The 25,755-nt window shown below is 46.8% G+C and overlaps 1 protein-coding gene across 13 annotated transcripts in view; it reads right to left on the bottom strand.

Moving 5' to 3' along the window:
* Positions 1 to 25,755, bottom strand: part of myo6 (myosin VI) — a 42,935-nt gene that overhangs the window by 15,431 nt on the left and 1,749 nt on the right. For 12 of the 13 annotated variants that reach the window (XM_023347433.1, XM_023347421.1, XM_023347423.1 and 9 more), the window contains 12 exons: positions 25,283 to 25,562; positions 8,477 to 8,611; positions 7,806 to 7,875; positions 7,661 to 7,734; positions 6,458 to 6,587; positions 6,272 to 6,377; positions 5,877 to 5,932; positions 5,710 to 5,807; positions 4,907 to 5,071; positions 4,057 to 4,137; positions 2,470 to 2,650; positions 612 to 756 (listed from right to left, as the gene is read on the bottom strand). In XM_023347433.1, coding sequence (XP_023203201.1) covers positions 612 to 756; positions 2,470 to 2,650; positions 4,057 to 4,137; positions 4,907 to 5,071; positions 5,710 to 5,807; positions 5,877 to 5,932; positions 6,272 to 6,377; positions 6,458 to 6,587; positions 7,661 to 7,734; positions 7,806 to 7,875; positions 8,477 to 8,593 — 1,223 coding nt within the window. In that variant the 5' untranslated portion in view covers positions 8,594 to 8,611; positions 25,283 to 25,562. Of the gene's footprint in view, positions 1 to 611; positions 757 to 2,469; positions 2,651 to 4,056; positions 4,138 to 4,906; positions 5,072 to 5,709; positions 5,808 to 5,876; positions 5,933 to 6,271; positions 6,378 to 6,457; positions 6,588 to 7,660; positions 7,735 to 7,805; positions 7,876 to 8,476; positions 8,612 to 24,277; positions 24,554 to 25,282; positions 25,563 to 25,755 lie in introns of those variants that run through there. The other variant, XM_023347422.1, reaches the window with a different exon arrangement.

Below are 25,755 nucleotides of genomic sequence, written 5' to 3'. Positions count from 1 at the left end.
AAAGATTGGGTCTTTCAGCAAAAAGCATTGCTAACTGCAGAAGCTAAGAGGAGTCATGCCGTTAATTGTTGAACCAATCGAATCGCAAAACCCAAACTGATCTGCTGCAGGGAGAAACCAGACAGCTACCAGGCCTCAGACTCACTCATTCACTGCAGAATATTCTGTGTCTGCATAGCTAGCACAGCTAGCACAGCTAACATAGAGGTAGCACAGCTAGCACAGGTAGCACAGCTAACATAGAGGTAGCACAGCTAACATAGAGGTAGCACAGGTAGCACAGCTAACACTGCTAACATAGAGGTAGCACAACTAGCACAGGTAGCACAGCTAACATAGGTAGCATAGCTAGAATGCTGCTTCCCTTCAAGGCATGTTATTTAAACAAAATCAAACGATGATGTGAGAGAAAGAAAACTACTTCAGAGATTGAATCCTGTTTTTGGGTCAGGGGTCAGATTTAAGACTAAGATGTGAACTGAGTTTTGGTTAGAGTTAGGATAGGGTAGGGTTAGGATTAGGCCGTAGAAATGAATGGAAGTCAATGGAAAGTCCCCACAAAGACAGCCACGCAAAAGTATGTGGTGTGTTTGGTGAGCAGCAGCTCTTACTTGATGGCCGTCCCCTTGGCGCCCCCTGCTGACGTGAGCATGACCCTGGTGGTGAGGCTGACCCTGAGGTCGTCTTGCTCCAGGCCCAGCAGCTCAGCACAGTGCTGCAGCGTCTGGCCCGACTGGTTCCTGATGGTGCAGCCGCCTGTAAGACAAGAAGGAGGGAAAATCATCAGGCGCCTGCAAGACAAGAAGGAGGGAAAATCATCAGGCGCCTGCAAGACAATGAGGGGGGAAAATCATCAGCCGCCTGCAAGACAAGAAGGAGGGAAAATCATCAGCCGCCTGCAAGACAATGAGGAGGGAAAATCCTTGGTTTTGCTGTTGATCTGGTTAAACTGGAGTCTGTCATAGGTCAGGGGTCACCAGCCTGAGGCTGGGAGCTGCTTCACGGTTCAGAGCAACACGAAGGGCAGCTTGTTTGATACAAACATGAATTTTCTTGGCTCAGCCTTTATAACAATCAGACATGTACGATTACATGCTGCCTGATCTTACTAATGTAGTCATCAGTAGTGATTTACCAGGCAGATATGGATTATCGTTTTTATGTGATCAGAAGTTCTTAGTTCAGAGTTTTAACTTTGATTCCCTGCTGGAGCTTTTCTGATTCTGAATGACCCAGAATGACGGTTTGATTGTTGCGGCAGCTGCAGCTGTGAGACCTTGAGATTTTCCTTTAAATAAAAAAAAGAAAAGAATAGTTATAGTCCAACCCTCTTTACTATTAACAAAACTGTGTAGAAAAAATATCTTTTGTGCCAAAACATCGTGTACATCAGTGAGAGTCTGTGGGGGTCAAAGGGCACGCCCGTCAGAACCGCACGCGGTAAAAAGCTCCGGTTGAATCTTAGAGCTACAGGAGGTTCAAACTCCAAACATTCATTTTTAGCTACAGAGAAAAACCAAGCCGCCCAATAAATGAGCAAACTGACCAATAAGATTTAGGCTTCGGCCTGCCCTTTGACCCCCACAGACTCACACAGATGCTGCACTAAGTACACAATGTTTTGACACAAAAGATTTTTTTTTCTCCACAGTTTTGTTAATAGTAAAGAGCGTTGGATAATAGAAATTATTCTTTTCTTTTATTTCTTAAAGGAAAATCTGAAGGTACCAGGCGTCTGCGCATGACCCTGACCTTTAACCCTAGAAAAGAGCAATTTATTTTAAACTTGTTTTATTCTAAAAATAAATAAATGTTATTACTTCAATGTAAAAACATTTTATTCAATCATTTTTGGGCAACAACTATTTTTAGAACTTGCTACTCAGGCGACCGGGGGCCCGCGGGCCCCGTGTTGGTGGCCCCTGCTTTAACCGGAACCGGGCTGTTCTGCAGGGGACCTTTAAATACCGAGCTGAACAGAACCGACCCAAACTCTGAGACAGAGGAACCAAAGGAACCAGGGGAACCAAAGGAACCAGAGGAACCGCGGGAACCAAAGGAACCAGAGGAACCACAGGAACCAGGGGAACCACAGGAACCAGGGAAACCAAAGGAACCGCGGGAACCAGAGGAACCGCGGGAACCAGAGGAACCGCGGGAACCAAAGGAACCAGGGGAACCAAAGGAACCACAGGAACCAGGGGAACCAAAGGAACCAGGGGAACCACAGGAACCGGAGGAACCACAGGAACCAGGGGGACCACAGGAACCAGGGAAACCAAAGGAACCAGAGGAACCAAAGGAACCAGAGGAACCAAAGGAACCAGGGAAACCAAAGGAACCAGAGGAACCAAAGGAACCAGGGAAACCAAAGGAACCAGGGAAACCAAAGGAACCAGAGGAACCAAAGGAACCAGAGGAACCAGGAGGTCCTGTTCATCAGTCTGGGCCTGAATCTCAGCGGCTCACCTGAGGTGCTTCCGGCCTCCTCAAAGTCGATGTTGCCCAGATGCAGAACGCCGGCCACCACCCGGAACAGGTCCAGCTTCTCGGTGTCGCCCAGGCCGATCTTCTTCATGGCGACGCTCATCCTGGTGAAGTCTCCGTGGTCGTCCAGCAGCGGGTCCTTCAGCGGGCCGGCTTTGCTGTGCTGAGGAAACAACGCACCCTGTGATGAACCTCCGGCCTGAAGAGGGCGCCGTTTCACTGTTCAAACCTTAATCTGAACGTTTCTCCTCCTACTGCTGCTCCTCAATCGTCTTTGGAACGGTTTCAGGCTCAGGAGCGCCACCTATCACCTGATTCCAGGTAGATTCAGTCTCTGCAGGTTCTAACCTGGACATTTTTATTTATTTACCACCTTCACCTGTTCATTCTGCTGACGCTCCCAGTTATTCTGATGTTTCCTTTTATTTCTGCAGAGGAATCTGATTGGCTGAGAGCTTCACCGTCACCGTGGAGACAAAGTGTCCAGCCTAATTTCTATAAAACTGTCCTTGAGGCAATTGAAATGTAACTTCATTCTGTGAATATCGTTGATGGATGTCTGACTGGCCAGGTCGATCAGAGTCAGCTTTCCCAGCAAACATCCAATCTGACATAAGTAAGTATAAATAAATGTGATTAAAGGTTTCGGTCCGGATCTCATCCTGGTCACAGCACAGAATCACCAACACTCTCCAACCCTCAGGTTAAACGTGTCTCTCTTTTCTCTCATTAATAATAATATCATTTATCTGCTCATTTCCACCTCTGTAATATTTCCCTCTCTCTGCTCTCTGCCTCCATATTCTGGTCATTTCTCTCATTGATTCCTGTATTTCCCTCCTGGTTGCTCTGCCTCATAAATCTGTCTGTAAACTTCTACTGGTTCCAGTTTCTGCTGGCCTCATTTCACCACATCACTGCATTTTACAGCAACTTCACTTTAAATCCTGTTTCCATTCAGTTCATAACCTTTCCCCTCCTTATCGGTCTGACCCGCTGCTCATCGCCACCCGTTCACCTTCGTTCTTCCTCTTCATCATCCTCAGAGCCTCTTGTCCGTCTCAGCAGCGAGGGGAAAAGGAACGCTGCTCCTCCTGACATCCGGAACGTCGACTCAAAGCTCGTCTGTTCAGGTTCTTCTCACTTTAACTGTGCCGTTATTTTGTGGTTTTGTGTCTTGTAGCCATTTTTACTGTTTAATTTGTGTTTTTAATGTTGTAAAAGGTCTTGGGGGTTTGAAAGGCGCTGGCAGATAATAATAATAATTATTATTAAAAGTGACCCAGAGATCAAAACTGTAACATATTAGAAACCATAGAAACAATCAAATGAAAACATGTTGACTTAAATACAGTATCCTGATTAGGATAACAGAATAAAAATTAAAAACAATGTCAAACTTTGATTAATCTAACTTTGGAGCCTTGAAAATAACTAAACGGGTTTCCTGTTCGGTTCTGCTGCTTAAGCCCCTCTGGAGACAAGCACAAACCAGCAAATGCTAATAGTTGTTTATTATTATTATTATTACCATTAACGCTGATCTGTCTGCAGCCAGAGCAGGTTTACCTCTGAACTCTTCCGGTTCTGCAGGATCTGCTGATCCGTGTCTCTGGTGGCGAAGAAGCGAGTGCATCCTCTGTTCAGATACTGCAGCAGAGGCAAAGGCACAAAACCATCAATATGCATCTCCATTTCCGGAAAATCACATTTCATAAATCACAACCATTTCTAAAGAATTATGTCACATCAAGTTAAATTAAAACTCAATTAAGATTTAATTCATTAAATCTTGTCTAAGCAGTTGAAATGTGTTGCTGCAGCAACACTGAAAAAAAATAAACATTTAATTTAGTCAATATTTCCAGTCTGGAGAACATTAATAATTTTTAACATAGTCATAGTGTTCCTCCAGGAAGGCTCTGTCCTCTGCTGCCCCCTGGTGTTCAGGACAGACAGTGCAGCTGCAGGACAGGTCAGGATGTTCCCTGCAGAATCAGACCTGCCTCATTTCTCCAGCAGGCTGAAACTCAGCCTTACATTTGGTGCTCTGTTTGCTCTGCTAAGTGGAAACAGACTTTACCAATCTCAATAATAATTCTCTGTTTTCACAGAAAGCCGAGGCAGTTCCCTTTCTGAGCATCTGATTTACAATAAGCAGACAGAATGTGCTGCAGAGGTCTGCATGGTGACTGGCTGCAGGAGATGGAGCAACGCTGCATCCCAACACCTCAACATGTCAAGACCGGATCGAATCGGATCGGGCCGGACCTGCTAAGGCCTGCTGGACGTTCTAGTCATGCCAGGTGAGTCTCTAATTTGGACCCAAAGCCTCTCGGCGCTACCAGGCTCCGGGTTTGGTTGCCGCTCTGATTCTGGAGCTCTGATTGGCCCTTTAGCAGGCGGCTGACGTTCCTACCCTGAAGGTGTCCGGGGAGCTGAGATGGAACTTCTGGCGGATGTCCTCCGGCGCTCCGGCGCACAGGCGGTAGAAGATGTGGTAGTTCCTCTCTTCGGAGCCCTGTGTGCAAATCCGGGACTTCTCCAGGAGGTAGTGGGACACGAATCCACCGACGACCGCGTTCTGGTGGGAAACAGACAACACACTTGTTCAGAAATCTGTCCACCGAGGGGTCAAAAGTCAAATGCAGCCTGATTGTACTGGGCCAGAGGCAGCAGAGTTGAGAATGGCAGGAACTGGGAACAATGCTCAGGAAGACGATGGTAGAGCTTAGCTATAAAAATTTGCTGAAACATGGTCTGGATCCAACCAGTGAGCCTTGAGGCACGCCAGAACGCATTGAGTCAAACCTCTCCATGTCTGGCAATGAATTCATGCTTCACTGTGACTGAAGCAGTTTAAGCCAATCATCTCTCAGTTGGTGATGGCATTTCATCCTGAGGACATGTCCGAAACAAAATGACCATAGAATAATTTTAGAGACAATAACTAGAGAATCACCTGCAGCAAAGACAAACCAAGAAAACTGAGAAGGATGTTTAAAAAGAAGGGAGCCAAGCACCGAGCCCTGGGGTCCCCCCGATTCATAATGTCTGTGGTTTATAGTGTCGGCCAAACGGATCCTGAGGTCTCACTAACCAGACATGTTTACCAAGTCCTGCTGGTCCTGTAGTTCTCAACTGAAACATCAATGTTCTGGTTTCCTGCAAGACTCAAACTAAAACACTGACGGCCTATTACAATGAAATGGAGCAAATCACCTTTTCGTTGAAGTGGATCTCCACAAACTTCCCGAAGCGGCTGCTGTTGTTGTTCCGAACGGTCTTCGCATTCCCAAAAGCCTCCAGCAGGGGGTTGGCTGCACCAATCAGATGGCTCAGTTAGTACTGAACGAGTTCCTTACCCACAAAGAAGAAATCCTCCTTACCTTCCACAATCCGCTCGTCGATATCCTGACCCGTCCCGTATGAAGTCGTCAGGTACCTGGAGACCAGAGGAAAGTCAGAGACGTTCTGATGTGAGTCCGTTCTAACGAGTCCAAACAAAATTATAACAAGTCAAACAGCGCTCTAACAAATCCGCTTTCTAACCAGTCTTAGCCGCAAGTCAAACGGCGCCTTCGCTGTGTGCAGACTACATTAGAACTCAGCCTGACCAATCAGGTCAGTCAGGTCCGCTGGGCCTCTGACGTTGCTCTGATAGAGCCAAAGGTGCAGCTGATCAGAACCTCAAAACCGGCTGAGCTGGGCTTCAGTTCCTCGAGCTCTTGGTCCCAAACAGGAAGTGCCGTTGAGCTAGACAGGAAGTCTCATCCTAGCCTACCTGAGAACAAACTTGGTGTTTTCTGTCTTGCCGGCACCGGACTCTCCAGACACAATGATGGACTGGCTCATCTTCAGGACCTTCATGTCCCGGTACGCCTTGTCAGCTGCAGAGCAACACATGGAGGATTAGCCCGCTCCGCCCCAAGCCACCCCTCTGCAGAGGACGCCCTGGAGACGCTCTCACCAATGGCATAGACGTGCGGCGGCAGCGTCCCCAGCGACCGGCCCAGGTACTGCTTGATGGTGTCCACCGAGTAGAGCTTGGGGATGTCGTAGTACGGGTTGACGGCGATCAGGATGTTGGCCACGTACGTCTGGGGAGGACACGAGACGGAGGAGACGAAGGAGACAGGTGAGTCTCTGGGCAAAACCTGCAGCTGGAGGAAGTGAGGATCTGACTCACTTCCTGCTGACGCGCTGCAGCAGAACTGACCCAGATGGTTCCGTTTGTCTCCTTCAGGTTAATTAAAGATGTTTTCAATCATTTCTCACCAAAAAGCAGTGGATTATTCAGGAGGTAATGAACAGTCTTGAATAGGTTTATTATAGTTAATAAAAACTAACAAAGTAAAAACTAGCTTGTTAACTGAAATAAAACTTTAGCAAAGAAAAGAAAACTACCTGAAACTGCATTGACAAAACAAACTGAAATGAACTGAATTAGTGAAAAAGAGCTCAGTTTTTATTTCTGTCAGTGGGAATTTTATGGTCGTTTTAGTCCTTGCTGTTCCACATTTCACCAGCAGGTGGCGGTACGTAAAACAGCTTGGAATTAAATTCAATATGCAAGAAGTATCAGAACGAAAAACTTTTGTTTTAGAAAGACTTGACATAATCAGTCTGGTTAAAACTGAAATCTCTCCTTGTTGAAACAGTGAGCGATGCAGGCACCATATGAACCCCGTTTATATTTTATCACCAGGAAGTTTCTCATTAGCATGACATAGAAAACTCAACTTACTAAAATTAGAAAGGTTTCTTATTTCTTGTTTTAAGATGAAGGTTTGTTGTTATTTTGAGATTCTGCTCCTGAACACATGGTCTCTCTGCAGCAGAACCAGAGTCCAGTTCGGATTACTGTGAATAAAAACTGGGTTTAGCTCAACGCTAGCGTCCTGTGGCTATGCAGAGGATCTTATTGTGTTTACTGAATCTCTGCCAACGTTTAAACTCGTTTGGTCGTTCATTTGCCCTAAATTTATATTTTCTAAAAACTGAGATGCTTTTCTCAGATTTTCTTACAAATTGCCTATTTTTATTCTCCTGGTTTGTACAAAAAAAGCCAAACAAACTAACCATTTGTTAGTTTTAACAAATGGTTAAAACTAATGGAAACAAAAATAAAAATCTTCAACCAGAACATTTTAACCCGTAAATCTGAACTCACGTAGATTTTGTCCTTGCTGTAGCGAACCCGGACATTGTTGAGCAGAGTGGCTTCATTCAGATACATCAGAGAGCCTGAGAGGCAGAGACAAGTTTATCACAGCGCCATCTACAGCAAGGGAGGCAGAACAGCAGCAGAAACTCACAGTTATCCTCCACATGTTTGTTGATGTCGTCTTCAGCGGGGAAAACCTGGTTGACGGGAGCCAGAAACGTCTACAGGAGGAAAAACGACAAATTAATGAGACTGTAGTGGCAGCAAACGGACACCGGGGGGCAATAAAGACAATCTGTTGATCCTGACCAGAGGAGCAGAAGGAGGAGCTCCATCAGTCAACAAAGAGCAAGTACACCTGGCTGCAGCAAACGGGAAGCAGCGGGGACGGCCCACATTGCAGTCCCCCTCCAGAAATGAAGGGGGCACTATTTCCTATATTATCAGCGGGATTCCCGCTGCAGGGGTTACCATGGCAACGGTCCATTAAAAGCTTCATGGTGTGTTGTGGGATTGATGGAGAGCCATGTCAGATGGTCTGCAGGCCCTTCAGAGGGAAACGCCTTCTGAGGTCAGAGGTCACAGCTCCTCAGCCATTTGTCAGGACCAGAACCGAGATCCGGAACAGACCAGAACCGAGATCCGGCAAAGACTTACTGACATTAGCACCATTTTAGAGGCTTAAATTAATCAGCCAGAACCAATAAAATAATTTCAAAAAAATTAATTTGTGTCCAAAATCAAAAGCAAACTGAACAGCTTTCATCTTCCAGTGACACGCGCATTAGCCCCGCCCCTTAATGAACCCTGATGACCTCTGACCTTTCCCTTCTGCTTCAGCGGCTCGATGGAGAGGCTGTCGGCGCCAATGTCAACGATGGTTCCCAGCTGGAACCCGTCCGTCGGATGAGGCGCCCACACCGGCTTCCCGTCCTCCATGGCGGCGATACCGCGGTTCTGGAACAACAAGACCCAATTAGGTTAGGAGAGAGAGGTGGGGGGTGGGGGGTTCTGTTCAGATTATTTTGGGTTTGTTCCGGTTCTGGATTTCTTATATCCCGACTATCTTCAATGTTCTAATAAAACAATCCGGTTCTGGTTCTACTGACAGAAACACAGCAGCTCCAAATCAGATTATTGAGCACGATGGTACAGGGGTGATGGTGTGGGCCGGTTCTGAATTGATCCTGGCCCAAATCGGGTCATGAAAAGAACCATGGACCTGGCAGCAGAGAGACTGTTTTAAGGCGGCAGCTAGCCTATAACATGTAGCCTACAGCATGTAGCTTACATCAGCTAGCCTATAGCATGTAGCTTACATCAGCTAGCCTACAGCATGTAACCTACAGCAGCTAGCTTACAATAGCTAGCCTACAGCATGTAGCCTACAGCATGTAGCTTAAAGCTGAATCCATTTTATGGAATTTTTTCCCCTTTATTTTTGGAGACTATAGCTGCTGTTACAAGTATTGCCATTAACGTCTTCCAATGACATCATTTCCTGTCAATTTCAACATGTTAACCCTGATCCTCTGTGAGCAGCTGGTGAGCAGCTCTAGCGCCCCCTAGAGCCAGAATCACGCCTCCTTCAAAGGGCTGTGCCTGCAGAACCGCTGGGCCCGGTTCTTTGGCACAATAATCCATCTGAAGACTGGGTCAGCTCCTCCAATCAGCTGCTGGTGTCCAGTCAGTTCTGTTTGGGTCGACCCGCCATTCAACCCGGCGGACAAACCACTGCGCTCGGTCTGGGCTCGGCCCGGTACAGTGGATCAGGGCAGTTCCCCTGGGTCACCTGCAGAACCTGAGCTGCACCATCATCATCATGAGGAAGATCTGGCCTTTTAGAATGGCACACCTGAGCTCACCTGAGGAACCAATGAGGATGAAGATGAGGAAGACCAGCAGAGGGTTGGATTTAACCGGGACTTTAACGAGTTCATTCATTAATCACGTCCAGTTCAACTCATTAAAGAGTTTACACTAATTATTTTCCTTCCAACACAATGAAAGATGTTTTTTTCACAGGCAATAGTTCCTCCTGGAACCTTCCTATTCGCATGTTTCTGGTACTGCTGTAAATGTAATGCACAGCTACTGTACATCCACTAACAGCGAGGAAGCCGCTTCTGTTTTCCTCTGGATTTCATTTCTGCTTCAAACCAATCTGATGCTGGAAAACACTATTGTGTTAAAGTTGTGCTAAAAGCAGCTAGTCTGTCAAAAGCTAAGCTAGCCAAAAATAGCAACTCAATGCTAACGTGTAGCAGCCAATTCTAATGTTGGCGTCCACAGTCCACATTTCTAAAGAAGGTCCATGAATGATCAGAGAAATGGATAGAAAAACTCTTTGCTCTGATCTGACAGCTGGAGAACAGATTAAAAAATATGAACTAGGGCGTGCCGTGGTGGCGTAGCGGTTAGCGCGACCCGTATTTGGAGGCCTTGAGTCCTCGACGCGGCCGTCGCGGGTTCGACTCCCGGACCCAACGACATTTGCCGCATGTCTTCCCCCCTCTCCTTCCCCGTTTCCTGTCAGCCTACTATCATATAAGGGACACTAGAGCCCACAAAAAGACCCCCTGGAGCAGGGGTGGGCAATCCTGGTCCTCGAGGGCCGGTCTCCTGCAACTTTTAGATGTTTCTCTACTTCAACACACCTGAGTCAAATAATGAGGTCATTAGCAGGACTCTGGAGAACTTGACTGCACTTAGGAGGTGATTCAACTATTGGATTCAAGTGTGTTGGATCAGGGAGACAGTCAAGAGTTGCAGGACACCGGCCCTCGAGGACCAGGATTGCCCACCCCTGCCCTGGAGGAATAAAATAAAATAAAAAATAAAAAAAGAACTAAAAATATCTGATTAAAAACTAGAAATATCTTTGATGTTCATCTCTTTTATTCAATAATTCAGCATCAAAAAGAGGACTTTAAATGAAAATGTTGCTGATTTGTTGACATGGTTTCAGGTTGAACTTTTTAATGGAGTCTTTCTTCCACTGGTCTGAACATCATTGCTAACCAACAGCAGGTTCTGGTGCCGGTCCGGCTGGACCCGGCCCCCTCCATAACGTGACAGCTCTATTGCTGGGCTCAGCTGACCTGAGATAAAATGTTACTTAGTTATGAACCATAAACGGCAAACTTTATGGTTCTGCAGTAAAACCAGTGCGGAGCTACGCAGGACGCTGCTAGCTTACATACGACTCTTCAAATCACTACAAACACAAGTTCACCCTGGAGCCCAGCCCGGTCCGGTCCGTCAGGGCTCTGTGTGGGCCTAGTCCGGCCCACATCAGGCCTTTTTGTGCTGAGCTGATCAAGTTAAAGATTGACAGCAAGAGTCTCGATCCGAGTCGAAGTCTAACTAATAAAACGAGTCACAAGCAGCTCAGAGGTTGTTCATTACACAGCCGGGCCGGGCCGGGCCACTGGTTCTGATGGAGGCTTCCTGGTAGAACCAGATCCATTTCTTCTTTTACTTCGTCTAACAGACAGGGTGTCATGCAGAACTAGGAACCACAACCGCACCAGGCCGGGCCGACGCCGTCCTGCAGGAGAGCCGAATATTTCTGCAAATTCACACCAACAACCTGACTTCGTTCAGACTAGTTCAGAAATATCAGACTACAGTTATAGAAAATAGCTTCTAAAAAACAAAAACAAAACCAAATTAAAGCTGCAAGCAGCCTCGGGCGGCCCTCGCAGCAAGCGCCGCTCCGGCCTATTGGCCACCGCGGGGGTTCTGGCCACCGCAGAAGCTCTCGCACGATTTCCAGAGCCGCAGCCAACTCCCCACAGCAGAAGCTCCGCCGCAGTTTCCAGCACCGTCGCCCGCTAGCCGCCGCAGAAGCTGTCGCGCATTTTCCACGCCCGTCCACCGGGCGACACGCGTGAATGCGTTCGGCAGCGCTCCCCGACGACTGTCAAAAAATCTGGTGCAGATCGGTCGATACGTCGAGGAGATACAGCCCATGTATTAACTTAGGGGGCGCAGTGGAGCCAAATTACATTTCAAACCCGTTGGGCTCTTTAGAGGTGAACAAAGGTCATACATATCCAGTTTGGCGCCAATCGGATGATCCATGCGTGAATAAGAGCCAAACGTATGCATATGGCGAGGGACTGATATTCGCCATTTGGCCACGCCCACACGGTTCAGCCAGCAGCGAGCATTGACAGAGTTTATCATCCGAATCATCGTGATTAGGTCAAGAGAGCCATAAACAGAGCTTTCCAAGGAAAAAAATGGCACTTCCTGTTGTGAGGGGGCGGGGCTTAGATGACGTCATAATGTGATGACGTAGGATCGACGGGCATACCACCAGGATTACTCAGGCAAAGTTTGATGCAGCTCGGTCAAAATATGTGGAATGTAGAGGCAAACGTATACGAACGGCGTTGCCGCCATTGAAAACTCTTGGCACTTTAAAGCAAGCGAGATCAACTTCCTATCTGTCATCCAACACAGAATCAACTTGATTAGGTCAAGAGAGCCATAAACAGAGCTTTCCAAGGAAAAAAACGGCACTTCCGGTTCCCAGGGGGCGGGGCTTAGATGACGTCATAATGTGATGACGTAGGATTGACGGGCAAGCCTCCAGGATCACTCAGGCCAAGTTTGATGCAGCTCGGTCGAAACATGTGGAATCTAGAAGCAAACGTATGGCATCGGCGTTACAGGTCACTTCGCCACGCCGCCACGCCCAGCTGCTATCTCAAAGCCGGTCGGGGTTGGAATCCTCAACACACCAACATGTCTTCTGTGTCTGGACACAGTTTCATGTTGATTAGGTCAAAGGGCTAAGAGAGCGACCGTTCACAGTAAAACATGACACTTCCTGTTCTCAGGGGGCGTGGCCTAAGTGATGTCATCATTTGACCATATGGTATTGTAGGGGACCCGATGCCGATCAATCACTGAAAGTTTGGTCCCTCTATGTGCTTTTGTATAGGAAATATAAGAGTTTCGTGTTTCATGGCGAGTAGGTGAACTTTGACCCCTGCTAACCCCCCTTCAACATGCTCCAAAACTCACCAATTTGATAACTTTAAATCAAACATGCCTTATGATCAGACTGACCAAGTTTGAAGTCGATCAATCGAAATCCCTAGGAGGAGTTCGATCAAATACGAAGGCTGTAAACGGCAAAATCGAGGTAAAAAATGGACGTTCAATACAAAATGGCCGACTTCCTGTGATAGTTGGCTTATAACATTAAATGTAAGTTCTGAGTCTTTTGGTGAGCTCTACAAGTGTACCAAATTTCATGTCTCTACGATGAAGTACGTTCATACCATTGTGTCAACAGAAAATTGCTAGTTGCCGCCGTTCAGCAATTTTTTTTGCGATTTTTGCGACAACCTTAAAATTCAAAATTTTTAAATTTTCTAGTCGCCACCGCCAAGTTTGGTGAGTTTTTGAATATGATAAAGCCCCCAAAAAGGCTCCTCTTTAGGGGGGCAGAATCGTAATAATAATAATAATTAAAGCTGCAAGCAGCCTCGGGCGGCCCTCGCAGCAAGCGCCGCTCCGGCCTATTGGCCACCGCGGGGGTTCCGGCCACCGCAGAAGCTCTCGCATGATTTCCAGAGCCGCAGCCAACTCCCCACCGCAGAAGCTCCGCCGCAGTTTCCAGCACCGCCGCCCGCTAGCCACCGCAGAAGCTGTCGCGCATTTTCCACACCCATCCACCAGGCGACACGCGTGAATGCGTTTGGCAGCGCTCCCCGACGACTGTCAAAAAATCTGGTGCAGATCGGTCGATGCGTCGAGGAGATACAGCCCATGTATTAACTTAGGGGGCGCAGTGGAGCCAAATTACATTTCAAACCCGTCGGGCTCTTTAGAGGTGAACAAAGGTCATACCTATCCAGTTTGGCGCCAATCGGATGATCTATGCCTGAATAAGAGCCAAACGTATGTATATGGCGAGGGACTGATATTCGCCATTTGGCCACGCCCACACGGTTCAGCCAGCAGCGAGCATTGACAGAGTTTATCATCCGAATCATCTTGATTAGGTCAAGAGAGCCATAAACAGAGCTTTCCAAGTAAAAAAATAGCACTTCCTGTTCCGAGGGGGCGGGGCCTAAGTGATGTCATCATTTGACCATTGGATATTATTGGACACTCGATTATGATCAATCACTGAACGTTTGGTGTCTCTGTGAGTTTTTGTGTTAGAATTACAAATTATTTAATTTTTTCCTCCATTACAACATTGAACTTTCATTCCGTAGGGCAATGCTGCCCTCTGGTGTCGAATTACTGAAATAATGAAACTATTTCAGTGGGCAGCAGAGGGCAGCATTGCCCTACAAACAACGAACATGGACTGTTTATTATGTAATTACACAGAAGATCTCTCTAATTCATTCTGAGGGGGCGGGGCTTAGATGACGTCATAATATGATGACATAGCATTGTCAGGCATCACACCAGGATGAGTCAGGCCAAGTTTGGTGCAGCTCGGTCGAAACATGTGGAATCTAGAAGCAAACGTATGGCATCGGCGTTACAGGTCACTTCGCCTCGCCGCCACGCCCACCTGCTATGTCAAAGCCGGCCGGGGTTGGAATCCACAACACACCAACATGTTTTCTGTCTCTGGACACAGTTTCATGTTGATTAGGTCAAAGGGCTAAGATAGCGACCGTTCACAGTAAAACATGACACTTCCTGTTCTCAGGGGGCGTGGCCTACTTAAAAAAATAATTTCACCACAGGGTATTTTAGGACACCCGATGACGATCAATCACTGAACGTTTGGTCCCTCTATGTGTTTTTATATAGGAAATATAAGAGTTTCGTGTTTCATGGCGAGTAGCTGAACTTTGACCCCTGGTAACCCCCCTTCAGCAAGCTCATACAGTCACCAATTTGATAACTTTAAATCAAACATGCCTTATGATCAGACTGACCGAGTTTGAAGCCGATCAATCGAAATCCCTAGGAGGAGTTCGATCAAATACGAAGGCTGTAAACGTCAAACTCGAGGTCCAAAATGGACCTTCAATAGAAAATGGCCGACTTCCTGTTGGGTTTCGACCATGGCTCTAATAGACTTTTTTGTACGTCCTGACAAGATACACATATGTACCAAGTTTCGTAATTCTAAGTTAAAGCATGGCTTGGGGCTGTTCATTTAAAATACTCTAGGGGTCGCTATAGAGAAATTAGGCCACGCCCACCAAATATCGCTATGGATTCCTGTTCGGGGATGGATAAGGATCCATCCTAGTGAGTTTGGAGCAGCTCACCCCGAAACTGTGGAATTCAGAGCCAAACGAAATTCGACGGCGTTCGCAACGCCGCCACGCCCACCTGCTTCATCGCAGCCAGTCGGGGTTGGAATCCACAACACACCAACATGTCTTCTGCCTCTGGACACAGTTTCATGTTGATTAGGTCAAAGGGCTAAGATAGCGACCGTTCACAGTAAAACATTACACTTCCTGCTCTCAGGGGGCGTGGCCTATGTAAAAAAAAAATTTCACTGCAGGGTATTATAGGACACCCGATGCCGATCAATCACTGAAAGTTTGGTCCCTCTATGTGTTTTTGTATAGGAAATATAAGAGGTTTTTGTTTCATGGCGTGTAGGTGAACTTTGACCCCTGGTAACCCCCCTTCAACATGCTCCAAAACTCACCAATTTGATAACTTTAAATCAGACATGCCTTATGATCAGACTGACCGAGTTTGAAGCCGATCAATCGAAATCCCTAGGAGGAGTTCGATCAAATACGAAGGCTGTAAACGTCAAAATCGAGGAAAAAAATGGACGTTCAATACAAAATGGCCGACTTTCTGTGATAGTTGCACTATGACATTACTTGTAAATTCTGAGCGTCTTAGTGAGCTCTACAACTGTACCGAATTTCAAGTCTCTACGATGAAGTAAGTGAATAGCAATGGGTCTGTTGAAAATTGCTAGTTGCTGCCGTTGAGCAATTTTTTTTGCGATTTTTGCGGCGACCTTAAAATTCAAAATTTTTAAACCGCCTAGTCGCGACCGCCAAGTTTGGTGAGTTTTTGAATATGATAAAGCCCCCAAAAAGGCGCCTCTTTGGGGGGGCAGAATCGTAATAATAATAATAATAATAAGAAACAGTACAGAAACAATAGGCCTTCGCAGCGCTTTGCTGCTCGGGCCTAATTAAAGCTGCAAGCAGCCTCGGGCGGCCCTCGCAGCAAGCGCCGCTCCGGCCTATTGGCCACCGCGGGGGTTCCGGCCACCGCAGAAGCTCTCGCGCGTTTTCCAGAGTCGCAGCCCGCTCCCCACCGCGGAAGCTCTGCCGCAGTTTCCAGCATCGCCGCCCGCTAGCCGCCGCAGAATCTGTCGCGCATTTTCCCCACCCGTCCACCGGGCGACAGGCGTGAATGCGTTCGGCGGCGCTCCCCGACGACTGTCGAAAAATCTGGCGCAGATCGGTCTATGCGTCGAGGAGATACAGCCCATGTATTAACTTAGGGGGCGCAGTGGAGCCAAATTACATTTCAAACCCGTCGGGCTCTTTAGAGGTGAACAAAGGTCATACATATCCAGTTTGGCGCCAATCGGATGATCTATGCCTGAATAAGAGCCAAACGTATGTATATGGCGAGGGACTGATATTCGCCATTTGGCCACGCCCACACGGTTCAGCCAGCAGCGAGCATTGACAGAGTTTATCATCCGAATCATCTTGATTAGGTCAAGAGAGCCATAAACAGAGCTTTCCAAGTAAAAAAATAGCACTTCCTGTTCCGAGGGGGCGGGGCCTAAGTGATGTCATCATTTAACCATTGGATATTATTGGACACAAGATAATGATCAATAACTGCAGGTTTGGTGTCTCTGTCAGTTTTTGAGTTAGAATTACAAATTATTTAATTTTTTCCTCTTTAATTCAACATTGAACTGTCATTCCATAGGGCAATGCTGCCCTCTGGTGTCGAATTACTGAAATAATGAAACTATTTCAGTGGGCAGCAGAGGGCAGCATTGCCCTACAAACAAAGAACATGGACTGTTTATTATGTAATTACACAGAAGATCTCTCTAATTCATTCTGAGGGGGCGGGGCTTAGATGACGTCATAATATGATGACATAGCATTGTCAGTCATCACACCAGGATGAGTCAGGCCAAGTTTGGTGCAGCTCAGTCGAAACATGTGGAATCTAGAAGCAAACGTATGGCATCGGCGTTACAGGTCACTTCGCCACGCCGCCACAGCCAGCTGCTTCATCGCAGCCGGTCAGGGCTTGAATCCACAACACACCAACATGTCTTCTGTCTCTGGACACAGTTTAATATTGATTATGTCAAAGGGCTAAGATAGCGACCGTTCACAGTAAAACATGACACTTCCTGTTCTCAGGGGGCGTGGCCTAAGTGATGTCATCATTTGACCACAGGGTATTTTTGGACACCTAATGATGATCAATAATTTAAAGTTTGGTATCTCTGTGAGTTTCTGTGCAGGATATATAAGAGTTTCGTGTTTCATGGCGAGTAGGTGAAATTTGACCCCTGGTAACCCCCCTTCAGCAAGCTCACACAGTCACCAATTTGATAACTTTAAATCAGACATGCCTTATGATCAGACTGACCGAGTTTGAAGCCGATCAATCGAAAACCCTAGGAGGAGTTCGATCAAATGCAAAGGCTGTAAACGTCAAAATCGAGGTCAAATGAACTTCAATCTAAAATGGCCGACTTCCTGTTGGGTTTAGAGCATGGCTCTAAGAGACTTTTTTGTACGTCCCGACAAGATACACATGTGTACCAAGTTTCGTAATTCTAGGTTTAAGCATGGCTTGGGGCTGTTCATTTAAAATACTCTAGGGGTCGCTATAGAAAAATTAGGCCACGCCCACCAAATATCGCTATGGATTCCTGTTCGGGGATGGATAAGGATCCATCCTAGTGAGTTTGGAGCAGCTCACCCCGAAACTGTGGAATTCAGAGCCAAACGAAATTCGATGGCGTTCGCAACGCCGCCACGCCCACCTGCTTCATCGCAGCCAGTCGGGGTTGGAATCCACAACACACCAACGTGTCTTCTGTCTCTGGACACAGTTTCATGTTGATTAGGTCAAAGGGCTAAGATAGCGACCGTTCAGAGTAAAACATTACACTTCCTGCTCTCAGGGGGCGTGGCCTACGTAAAAAAAAAATTTCACTGCAGGGTATTATAGGACACCCGATGCCGATCAATCACTGAAAGTTTGGTCCCTCTATGTGTTTTTGTATAGGAAATATAAGAGGTTTTTGTTTCATGGCGTGTAGGTGAACTTTGACCCCTGGTAACCTCCCTTCAACATGCTCCAAAACTCACCAATTTGATAACTTTAAATCAGACATGCCTTATGATCAGACTGACCGAGTTTGAAGCCGATCAATCGAAATCCCTAGGAGGAGTTCGATCAAATACGAAGGCTGTAAACGGCAAAATCGAGGTAAAAAATGGACCTTCAATACAAAATGGCCGACTTACTGTGATAGTTGCACTATGACATTACTTGTAAATTCTGAGCGTCTTAGTGAGCTCTACAACTGTACCGAATTTCAAGTCTCTACGATGAAGTAAGTGAATAGCAATGGGTCTGTTGAAAATTGCTAGTTGCTGCCGTTGAGCAATTTTTTTTGCGATTTTTGCGGCGACCTTAAAATTCAAAATTTTTAAACCGCCTAGTCGCTTCCGCCAAGTTTGGTGAGTTTTTGAATATGATAAAGCCCCCAAAAAGGCGCACGAAGAGGGGGGCAGAATCGTAAGAAGAATTAAAGCTGCAAGCAGCCTCGGGCGGCCCTCGCAGCAAGCGCCGCTCCGGCCTATTGGCCACCGCGGGGGTTCCAGCCACCGCAGAAGGTCTCGCACGATTTCCAGAGCCGCAGCCAACTCCCGACCGCAGAAGCTCCGCCGCAGTTTCCAGCACCGCCGCCCGCTAGCCACCGCAGAAGCTGTCGCGCATTTTCCCCGCCCGTCCACCAGGCGACACGCGTGAATGCGTTCGGCAGCGCTCCCCGACGACTGTCAAAAAATCTGGCGCAGATCGGTCGATGCGTCGAGGAGATACAACCCATGTATTAACTTAGGGGGCGCAGTGGAGTCAAATTACATCTCAAACCCGTTGGGCTCTTTAGAGGTGAACAAAGGTTATACAGATCCAGTTTGGCGCCAATCGGATGATCTATGCCTGAATAAGAGCCAAACGTATGCATATGGCGAGGGACTGATATTCGCCATTTGGCCACACCCACACTGTTCAGCCAGCAGCGAGCATTGACAGAGTTTATCATCTGAATCATCTTGATTAGGTCAAGAGAGCCATAAACGGAGCTTTCCAAGTAAAAAAACGGCACTTCCTGTTCTGAGGGGGCGGGGCTTAGATGACGTCATAATATGATGACACAGGGTCGTCAGGGATCCCACCAGGGTCACTCGTGCAAAGTTTGGTGCAGAAGCTATCGACCGTTCACAGTAAAATACAAGACTTCCTGTTGTCAGGGGGCGTGGCCTACGTGATGTCATCATTTAACCATTGGATATTATTGGACACAAGATAATGATCAATAACTGAAGGTTTGGTGTCTCTGTCAGTTTTTGTGTTAGAATTACAAATTATTTAATTTTTTCCTTTTTAATTCAACATTGAACTGTCATTCCATAGGGCAATGCTGCCCTCTGGTGTCGAATTACTGAAATAATGAAACTATTTCAGTGGGCAGCAGAGGGCAGCATTGCCCTACAAACAACGAACATGGACTGTTTATTATGTAATTACACAGAAGATCTCTCTAATTCATTGTGAGGGGGCGGGGCTTAGATGACGTCATAATATGATGACATAGGGTCGTCAAGGATCCCACCAGGGTCACTCGTGCAAAGTTTGGTGCAGAAGCTATCGACCGTTCACAGTAAAATACAAGACTTCCTGTTGTCAGAGGGCGTGGCCTACGTGATGTCATCATTTAACCATTGGATATTATTGGACACAAGATAATGATCAATAACTGAAGGGTTGGTGTCTCTGTCAGTTTTTGTGTTAGAATTACAAATTATTTAATTTTTTCCTCTTTAATTCAACATTGAACTGTCATTCCGTAGGGCAATGCTGCCCTCTGGTGTCGAATTACTGAAATAATGAAACTATTTCAGTGGGCAGCAGAGGGCAGCATTGCCCTACAAACAACGAACATGGACTGTTTATTATGTAATTACACAGAAGATCTCTCTAATTCATTGTGAGGGGGCGGGGCTTAGATGACGTCATAATATGATGACATAGGGTCGTCAAGGATCCCACCAGGGTCACTCGTGCAAAGTTTGGTGCAGAAGCTATCGACCGTTCACAGTAAAATACAAGACTTCCTGTTGTCAGAGGGCGTGGCCTACGTGATGTCATCATTTGACCATTGGATATTATTGGACACAAGATAATGATCAATAACTCAAACTTTGGTGTCTCTGTGAGTTTTTGTGTTAGAATTACAAATTATTTAATTTTTTCCTATTTAATTCAACATTGAACTGTCATTCCGTAGGGCAATGCTGCCCTCTGGTGTCGAATTACTGAAATTACTGAAATAGTTTCATTATTTCAGTAATTCGACACCAGAGGGCAGCATTGCCCTACACATGACAAAGCCCTTTGTATTACACAGTCGATCACAGGGGAACTTTGAGCCTTGCTAACCCCCCTTCCACCTGTTCAAATGTCACCATATTGATAACTTTGAATTGGACATGCCTTATGATCAGACTGACCGAGTTTGAAGCCGATCAATCGAAAACCCTAGGAGGAGTTCGATCAAATGCAAAGGCTGTAAACGTCAAACTCGAGGTCCAAAATGGACCTTCAATCCAAAATGGCCGACTTCCTGTTGGGTTTAGAGCATGGCTCCAAGAGACTTTTTTGTACGTCCTGACAAGATACACATGTGTACCAAGTTTCGTAATTCTAGGATAAAGCATGGCTTGGGGCTGATTTTTTAAAATATTCTAGGGGGAGATGTAGAGAAATTAGGCCACGCCCACCAAATTTCGCTATGGATTCCTGTTGGCGGGTGTATAAGGATCCATCCTAGTGAGTTTGGAGCAGCTCTCCCCGAAACTGTGGAATTCAGAGCCAAACGAAATTCGATGGCGTTCGCAACGCCGCCACGCCCACCTGCTTCATCGCAGCCGGTCGGGGTTGGAATCCACAACACACCAACATGTCTTCTGTCTCTGGACACAGTTTCATGTTGATTAGGTCAAAGGGCTAAGATAGCGACCGTTCACAGTAAAACATGACACTTCCTGTTCTCAGGGGGCGTGGCCTACTTAAAAAAATAATTTCACCACAGGGTATTTTAGGACACCCGATGACGATCAATGACTGAACGTTTGGTCCCTCTATGTGTTTTTATATAGGAAATATAAGAGTTTCGTGTTTCATGGCGAGTAGCTGAACTTTGACCCCTGGTAACCCCCCTTCAGCAAGCTCATACAGTCACCAATTTGATAACTTTAAATCAGACATGCCTTATGATCAGACTGACCGAGTTTGAAGCCGATCAATCGAAATCCCTAGGAGGAGTTCGATCAAATGCAAAGGCTGTAAACGTCAAACTCGAGGTCCAAAATGGACCTTCAATACAAAATGGCCGACTTCCTGTTGGGTTTCGACCATGGCTCCAAGAGACTTTTTTGTACGTCCTGACAAGATACACATGTGTACCAAGTTTCGTAATTCTAAGTTAAAGCATGGCTTTGGGCTGTTCATTTAAAATACTCTAGGGGTCGCTATAGAGAAATTAGGCCACGCCCACCAAATATCGCTATGGATTCCTGTTCGGGGATGGATAAGGATCCATCCTAGTGAGTTTGGAGCAGCTCACCCCGAAACTGTGGAATTCAGAGCCAAACGAAATTCGACGGCGTTCGCAACGCCGCCACGCCCACCTGCTTCATCGCAGCCAGTCGGGGTTGGAATCCACAACACACCAACATGTCTTCTGCCTCTGGACACAGTTTCATGTTGATTAGGTCAAAGGGCTAAGATAGCGACTGTTCACAGTAAAACATTACACTTCCTGCTCTCAGGGGGCGTGGCCTACGTAAAAAAAAAATTTCACTGCAGGGTATTATAGGACACCCGATGCCGATCAATCACTGAAAGTTTGGTCCCTCTATGTGTTTTTGTATAGGAAATATAAGAGGTTTTTGTTTCATGGCGTGTAGGTGAACTTTGACCCCTGGTAACCCCCCTTCAACATGCTCCAAAACTCACCAATTTGATAACTTTAAATCAGACATGCCTTATGATCAGACTGACCGAGTTTGAAGCCGATCAATCGAAATCCCTAGGAGGAGTTCGATCAAATACGAAGGCTGTAAACGTCAAAATCGAGGTAAAAAATGGACGTTCAATACAAAATGGCCGACTTTCTGTGATAGTTGCACTATGACATTACTTGTAAATTCTGAGCGTCTTAGTGAGCTCTACAACTGTACCGAATTTCAAGTCTCTACGATGAAGTAAGTGAATAGCAATGGGTCTGTTGAAAATTGCTAGTTGCTGCCGTTGAGCAATTTTTTTTGCGATTTTTGCGGCGACCTTAAAATTCAAAATTTTTCAACCGCCTAGACGCTTCCGCCAAGTTTGGTGAGTTTTTGAATATGATAAAGCCCCCAAAAAGGCGCTCAAAGAGGGGGGCAGAATAATAAAAATAAGAAGAAACAGTATGAAAACAATAGGCCTTCGCAGCGCTTTGCTGCTCGGGCCTAATAAGAAACAGTACAGATACAATAGGCCTTCGCAGCGCTTTGCTGCTCGGGCCTAATAATAAGAAACAGTACAGAAACAATAGGCCTTCGCAGCGCTTTGCTGCTCGGGCCTAAAAAACAAAGACATTCAAGATGGCAGCCATTTTTCAAGATGGCCACCGTGGTCCTGAAAGAGAGCTCATTTTTACACTAAATTTGCTGATAAATATTTTTGGTGTGAAATCATACATAATTTCACCACTGAAAACATATTTACTGACATTTTTTATTTTCATGACAGCCAAAGCTAATGAGAAACGCACAAAAATATGAGCAGAAGCTAATGCTACACTGCTAAAAACATAAAGGCCTAGAAGGAGCTAATGCTAAATCACATAACAAAAATATCAGCAGATGCTAATGCTAAACACATAAAATATCAGCAGAAGCTAACGCTTAATACATAAAATATCAGCAGAAGTTAACGCTTAATACATAAAATATCAGCAGAAGCTAACGCTTAATACATAAAATATCAGCAGAAGCTAACGCTAAACACATGTCCATTTTCTGCAGTGCAGCCCTTGTTGCATAACCGATGTGAACGCGTCGGAGCGGAAAGGTCCGGGACGCTCAGCGGCCAAAAATAACCCAGAGGAATCAAACCGTGACCCAAATGCAGGATGAACGCTGCAGGTATGAGCAGAACCAGGCAGAACCTCTCTGAGTCGGGAGCCGATCAGAACCATCAATCGGATGATCTGCTGCAACTTCCGCAGCAAGAGATCAGGACGATCAGACTGAAACACCTGAATGTTTGGCTGCACCGATTGCAGTTTTCTGGCCGATCACCAATCTATTAGGAATCCTGACCTACCGACACCAAAATGTTGCTAAATGTAGCAAGAAAGTTGATAAGTTGCCAACAGTGAGATGACTATTGTCATTGTTGTCTGCTAGTCAAACTTGGCGGCACAGAGCAGAAGAAGACAGCAGTTGATTTAAATCTCTTTGTGGAGGCAGATCAACTCGGTGCTTAAGATCAACTTCACATGTAAAAATCAGCCAATCACCGATTTCCAAAATTAGTTAAATTGGTGATTGTTAAATCAGCTGGCCAATAAATTGGTGCATCCCTACCTGAACGGGTCCAGAACCAATAGAACCATCAGCTTTTAGCGATTTGATTCGGATTTTTAAGGGTCATTCGATCCAGAATTCCCAGAACCAGAAATTTCATTTCTCTACAGAATCAGTGAAACTAACCAGCAGAACCCAAACCCAGCCAGAGATCCAGTTAAACCCGCTGACCCCGCGACCCTAAGCTAAGCTACGCTAAGTTAAGCTAGTCTGCATATGGCAGTTGATTAGCTGGTTGATCAACAATAACTGAAAACATTTTAAACAAAATCACAAAACTGAAAAACCAAAAACTACCAGAACCTGATGAGGAGCAGCAGACAGAACCAGAACCACTGTCTGCACTCCACCAGCAGGTCAGAACCGGGTCACAACCCGCTCCAGTCCAATCTGGATCCACTGAGCCAGGCAGCATTAGCAGCTGGAACTGCTGACCTTTGACCCCTGGGTGATAAAACTACACCAAACTATTTTAGTGGAAGGGTGTGAATACTAATGCAGCCGGTTCCGACTAATGGGTTCTCCAGGTCAGAGTCTCAGGTCAAAGGTCACTTTCTGGGGTGTGAATACTTTCTAGCGAGTACTGCTACATTTTTATCTGGTAGGAAATTCCTGTTACCATGGTAACACCATGCTTCCAGTGGATCCATGATCCCCAGGTGACCAATCAGGACTAAGCTCTATTCCCCTCCAGAACCGGCTCTGGGTCAGCATCACATGAAGCCAGGCTGGTTCATCGTACCGTTCAGGTCCAGATTTCCCTCCGGTCCAGTTCGCCCAACAGGATCAACTGGAGGCACGACTGGGACCAGCAGGGACCGGTCCAGAACCAACAGGACCAGCAGGGGACCAGTCCAGAACCACAACCGATTCCAACCAGAACCGGTCGGGAGCCGAGTGGAGGAGAGGAGGGACCTGGTGAAGTTTCCGCCCGGCTGCAGTGAAGCAGCAGCAGGAAGGAGAGCAGAGTCAAAGTCCTGTCCAGGTGAGAGGCGGTTGCAGGTGTGGCGGCCTCCACCTAGCAGGAAGTTGGATCATTTCAGAATAAAAGCCTTCGTCAGACATAAGAACAAAAGCAGAGCAGTAGGAGAGATAATGGCAGCAGCTCCACAACAATGACAGCTCTTATATAACCCTGAAACCACAACACTGCAGCTCCGGAACCACAGCCGAACCCATGAGAACCGGCGAACCCATCGGAGACAGCATTTTGTTTCAGTCAGGACCTGTCCGCCGGTTCTGGTTCCCAGGCTCAGCGGCAGTTCCGGTTTGTAACTGGTCCCGGTTCCCCGGCTCCTGTCAACCCGCAGGCCGCAGCAGGGCTCCCGTTCCCGGGGTCAGACCACAGAGCACATCCTCCCGTGTCTCGGTGCTCCCAGCGCGGATGACCGGTTCGGACCCAGCTCCCGGCGGATGACCGGTTCCGACCCAGCTCCACCCCACCATGATGAACCAAGCCCCCCACACACCCACCTCCTCCCGCGGTCCAGCTTGGCTTAAATCCCCTGATTTTTACATGGACTTTGGTGGGAGCAGCTGGAGACAAAGCTGGGCAATCAGTGCGAAGTGGAGGTAGTCATAATGTTCTGCTCAAATCGATCCAGAACAATCAGGTGTTCGGCTGTCGGTTTGGTACCGACAGGTTCTGGAACTGGAACCGGGATGCTGAGCAGTGTAGCCCCCGCCAGCTAGCTAACAGCTCGGTCTCACTGATCAGAACCTTCCCGGTGCTAACGCCGGTTCCTACCTGGCTCTTCTGGACGGACCTGCCGGAACTCAGTTTGGGTCGAACCGAATGTAGAACCGCGTCTTTAAGTCCCCAGAAACAAGCGCGCAGCTTCAGCCGGCTGTCCTCCAGTAGACTGTGTCCCTCCACCGGCGGCTTGCTCCACACTCTTCCCGAGCAGCAGCTTCCCTCTCCCGCAGCGATCCTGGGAAACAGCCCCGTGACGTCACACGCTGCCTTTATAGTCCCGGGCGGGGCAGGACCGGCCGCAGGGGGCGCTGTTTCCAACCGCAGCCTTTAACTCAAACAAAAGAAACACAAAGGCGCTCGTGAAAGAGTTAATTATTCATAACTACCAAGTATTTCTGGCGAATAAAAATCTGAAAGGTGCGGCGTGCAAATATAGCCCGCCCTTGAGAACGGAATGTTGTGTTTTCATTTGTGAATAACTTATATATTCACAAGTATTCGTGAATATATAAGTTACACTTGTT

Source organism: Xiphophorus maculatus, chromosome 15 (assembly GCF_002775205.1).
Source record: "Xiphophorus maculatus strain JP 163 A chromosome 15, X_maculatus-5.0-male, whole genome shotgun sequence".
Lineage (NCBI taxonomy): Eukaryota > Metazoa > Chordata > Actinopteri > Cyprinodontiformes > Poeciliidae > Xiphophorus > Xiphophorus maculatus.
Note: the sequence above shows the minus strand (reverse complement) of the source record. Positions and strands in the feature narration are given on the sequence as shown.